The sequence below is a fragment of the Micropterus dolomieu genome, linkage group LG21 (assembly GCF_021292245.1).
Source record: "Micropterus dolomieu isolate WLL.071019.BEF.003 ecotype Adirondacks linkage group LG21, ASM2129224v1, whole genome shotgun sequence".
NCBI classification, from domain to species: Eukaryota; Metazoa; Chordata; class Actinopteri; order Centrarchiformes; family Centrarchidae; genus Micropterus; species Micropterus dolomieu.
The window spans coordinates 9,106,384-9,110,610 of record NC_060170.1 but is presented as its reverse complement, the minus strand read 5'-3'; the positions used below and the strand labels follow the sequence as shown (position 1 = coordinate 9,110,610).

Below are 4,227 nucleotides of genomic sequence, written 5' to 3'. Positions count from 1 at the left end.
TAGTTTCCAGTAATGTATCACTTTCCCAAATAAGTTTTCTACAACATAACATCAGCTTAGATGATAAACATTATAAATCAAAGATATTCCGTACAATGCAAATATCACACGTGGTAGACTATGTAGGCATTAAATATTATCACATGTGTGTAATAAAACTATCAATACAGATTTCTAAACAGTCGCTGTATTACAAACACCTATTAAACCTTGTAAATGCTACACATATTGCATATATGTTTAAATAAGCAATTTAAACTAAAATGTCAATCCAAACTAACAAACTAATAGCATTAGGCGTTTAGGCGCTAATCGCGAATGGCGATCTACATAGTGCTTTTATCAATATACTTATAACAACAACATTTGACTTACCACGCTGGGAACATATAGTTCAGATTAAGTGTTTAGCTGTAATTGTTGTAGAACATAAGAAAGTCTGCAAATGAGCATCAACGTTGCTTTCTCGGTCAGTTCGGTTCCGTTTTTTTTTTTTTTTTTTTTTACAGCGCCTCTTCTTCCGCGATCCCATGAGCCCACAGAATCAACGTCCTTAAAGGAGCAGCACCCTACAAAGGCAAAGACAGAAACTCGTGCACAACACAGTGAATGTGAAACACAAGTTTCCATTAAAAACAAGCAATTTAATAAGATTCACCACGTTTTAATGGTGCTGGAAAATGAGCTAAACAATCTCAGCTCAAGATCCTGACAAGTGAGGGAACTTGATCTGCTGTTGTCGACACGTGTGATGGCCGAAAGCTCCAGAACAAGCAAGTGAACCTTGAGATTATTTTGTCAAATGTTTATTTTACTTTTAACGTTCCGATTCCTACAGTATAGTTAGTGGAGCTACAGTATTTCCTACAGTGTTAGTTCATCCCAGCAATAGCTTATTGGCATCAGCTGCTTCTTTCATGCTTTACCATTTATCAGTGGCTCATATCAGCAGCATGACACTTTTCACTATTACTCTGTTTCTGCTGCGGGCAGTCTATGACACCCAACCACAGTGAACTACCATATGAGGAAGGAGGGAAGACCGACTGTGCGAGCTCTGTGGAAAGAAGGGAAGTATGGCCCACATCCTGTCGGGTTGCAAGGCAGCACTGACCCAAGGAAAATACAGACAAGGTACTAACCATGCTCGCGGCCACCTTGGAGCAGGAGGAACTGGAACGTTAAAAGTAAAATAAACATTTGACAAAACAATCTCTTGGAGCAGGAGAGAAGAAGAAAACATCAAGCCAGAGCAATTCCAATGCCTGCCATCTCCTTTGTCAAGGAAGGTGCCAGGCCTTCATCCCTGAGCACAGCAAAGCCGAACCTCAGCCCAAGGATGGGAGCTGAGAGTGGACCTGGGAAGAAAGCTCCAGTTCCCCAAAGTGATTATTTTGACGACCCTAAGTCATCAGAGAGGAAACTGCTCAATATGTTTGGAGTCTCTTGATAACCCTGAGATTGAGAGGAAGTGTAAGGAGATCTACAGCTCATGGATTGGGGGAGGCAGCAGAAAGTGCCTCCTGCTGGTTAAGGAATCAGAGGGAGCTGGTGATCTGGAAGCTGGGAGCAGACAGGCAGTAATTTGGTCACCACTGCCGACCCGCAAACTGGAGAGTGTTGCGGTTAAGGGTCAAAACACTTGAGGAAGGTTGGGTAACGTCTGATGACATCAACTCCTGGCACTTGTCTATGCATGTTGGAGGGAGAAGCATCGCAGCATGTAACAAGCCTGTTGGGGTGGATAACACACATGCCTTTTAGTGTGGGAGACTTCGGTTTCACTGCGACACATCCTAGAAACAGTCCCCTGAGCAAGACACTTAACCCCTAGCTGCTTCAGAGGCATGCGACCTCTGACATACATAGCAGTTGTGAGTTGCTTTGGATAAAACCGTCAGCTAAATGAGTAAATGTAATTGACGATGCTTATGCCAACACCATTGGGTGTAACCCTCCACAACCTAACTCTCCTCCTTCTGTGCTTTTTTTTTGCTTTGTTGACTTCAAAAGGATTCAATGTTCATAACTGAACAACCATTTTAACCTTTTTAATCCTTTTCTTTGACAGCCTTTATTTGTTCATTTATTTATTGTATTTGTTTTTATCATGTGTTATTCTGGGCATTGTATTCTGTTATATTTTTTTATGCTGGACCTCTATTTATTTATTCGCAAGGTCAATAATTCTTTTTCACAGATAAAATTGCGAAAATGAGTTTAATAAAGAAGCATATGTTTTGCCAAGATTATGTCATATGATGTGTTTCAGTTTAAATGAGAGACAGAAGTTACGAAATAATGTCAAACTTTATTTTAAAATAGCTCTCAACAACAGTTTTGATATACACGTCTCATCTCAACAGTCTGTACAAGTTATCACTTGCTGTAAATTCACTGACATTTTAGAACATGACCATAAAACAAAAAAAACAGGAGGGTTTCACTGTCACCGTTAGTTTCACCCTTTAGGCAAGTCAAGGCAAAATTTTCTGTTTCTATAGTACATTTCACTCATAGAGAATATAAAAGGGAAAAAGAGAAAGAGCCATTCACAACTGCTCTGTCACAAAGGGATTGAGTTTTACACCTGTCACCCCAAATGGGAAGAAACATTCACAGAACTGTACATTTAGCTACTGCCCGATTCACTGGCACGAAGACTCATGCGATGTATCATCATAAATATGATGAATTGATGAGTCCTCTGTGGTCTGATCTTCTCAAACTGTTTTGATCTTCTACTGTAAAACATTCTGAGACTCAGTCCTTCTTGATCTTGAATCTTCAGCCATCTTTCAGTCCACTCCCCTTTACACCTGCAGAAGAAGGAAGTGCAGTGATAAGTGCATGATTTGGAACTGATTTCCACTTTACTAAAAGGTGTACACTTTTTAGGTGTATATGAAGCTCAGCATCCCCAAAAGGGGGAAATGCAATGTTATTTTAAATATAATTTACCTGATTTATTGAAGTCTTTGTTTTTTCTTTTCCAGATAATCAATGTGACTTTGCACCCATGATTGGTCGGCGGGGTGGGAGACACACAGTGTCTTTCCAGCCTTTGTAATAAACCTGAAAAAGCGGATGAGAGACAGAGAAGTGAGATTAGGCTGTAGACAACAACGCATTCATCCACTTTCATTAACCTTACCGAATTAGGATACAGCAAAAATAAGATCAAGAAACTACTGTGACAATTCAGCAAAGGATCTGAAAAATAACTTTCCTTTGCCTAATCCATATTTGTATGTATTGTTGACACTTACGCAGTGGCGCTGATTTCGCATCCTTTCCCAGCACCCTGAATGGTGTAGCTTACAAGGATGTGGAGCGGCAGACGCTTCTCACTGACCTTCAGACAGCAGTCCACCACAATCTGAGCTGCAGGGAGATAAACAAATTGATCAGGGAAAGCAGTACATGGAGAATGAGAGGATAAAATAAACAGACAGTTGGATTTATCTACGAAACTCTATGAAAGGTCACCTGCAGTTTCTTCCTCAAAACTGAATCCTTTATCCTTAGTCATTGTGCATGTCATGCATTTTTTTTTTGTACACTCTCTACATGTGCAACAAAAAGTTTACATTTAAAATCTGGTTTGCTTTGAGAGTTTCAAACTGAAAAATCAAATGCACCATAGACATGCACCGAATGTTTTCTGAAGTATGAATCTCTTGTACTGCTAATGCAATGCAAGTACATCTCTTACCAGACGCAAACCCAACACAGATGAAACCCAGCAGGAGCAGAGCTGTAACTCGTGAGGCCATGTCTCTGTTTCTTTGCAGGTCTGAGCTCAGGTTGACTGCTTCAGTGAGTCCCTTCAGGAGTGTGAAGGTGTTGCTGTCAGGAGGTGAGCTGCAGGTGCATTTATAGCTGAGTAAGAGAAAGTGAAACTTGTTTCCATTGACTGGAAGTGGGAAAAAGTTGGCACCAGACTCGCACGTGCCCATCATTGACCTCTTCACTCCTCCTCTCTCTTTTGTCTCCTGCCAAAATCCTCCCGTAAGTCTTTTTATCAGGGCATGGAAATACCTTCCACGCTTCATAAAATCCAATCCAAGCAATAAAATGAGCAATGTTTTATGTTTTACTGTGCATTCGCTGCAAATATTTTATGCCGGTATTCAAAATCTTTGCATTTCACTATTTTTGCAATCAAATTGCAAGGATTCTGTTTCCTTCAAAATAATCCACTTGTCAATGAAAATGAGCATTACA

The 4,227-nt window shown here is 40.3% G+C and overlaps 1 protein-coding gene across 1 annotated transcript in view; it reads right to left on the bottom strand.

Annotated features, from left to right (window-relative positions):
* LOC123959811 overlaps positions 1-3,791 on the bottom strand; it is a 10,898-nt gene extending 7,107 nt beyond the window's left edge. Inside the window, exons 1-3 of the mRNA XM_046034097.1 lie at positions 3,716-3,791; positions 3,270-3,384; positions 2,970-3,075 (exon numbers count right to left, since the gene is read on the bottom strand). Of these exons, the coding sequence (XP_045890053.1) occupies positions 2,970-3,075; positions 3,270-3,384; positions 3,716-3,776 (282 nt within the window). The 5' untranslated portion in view covers positions 3,777-3,791. The remainder of the gene's footprint in view (positions 1-2,969; positions 3,076-3,269; positions 3,385-3,715) is intronic.
* Positions 3,792-4,227: the final 436 nt, after the last annotated feature.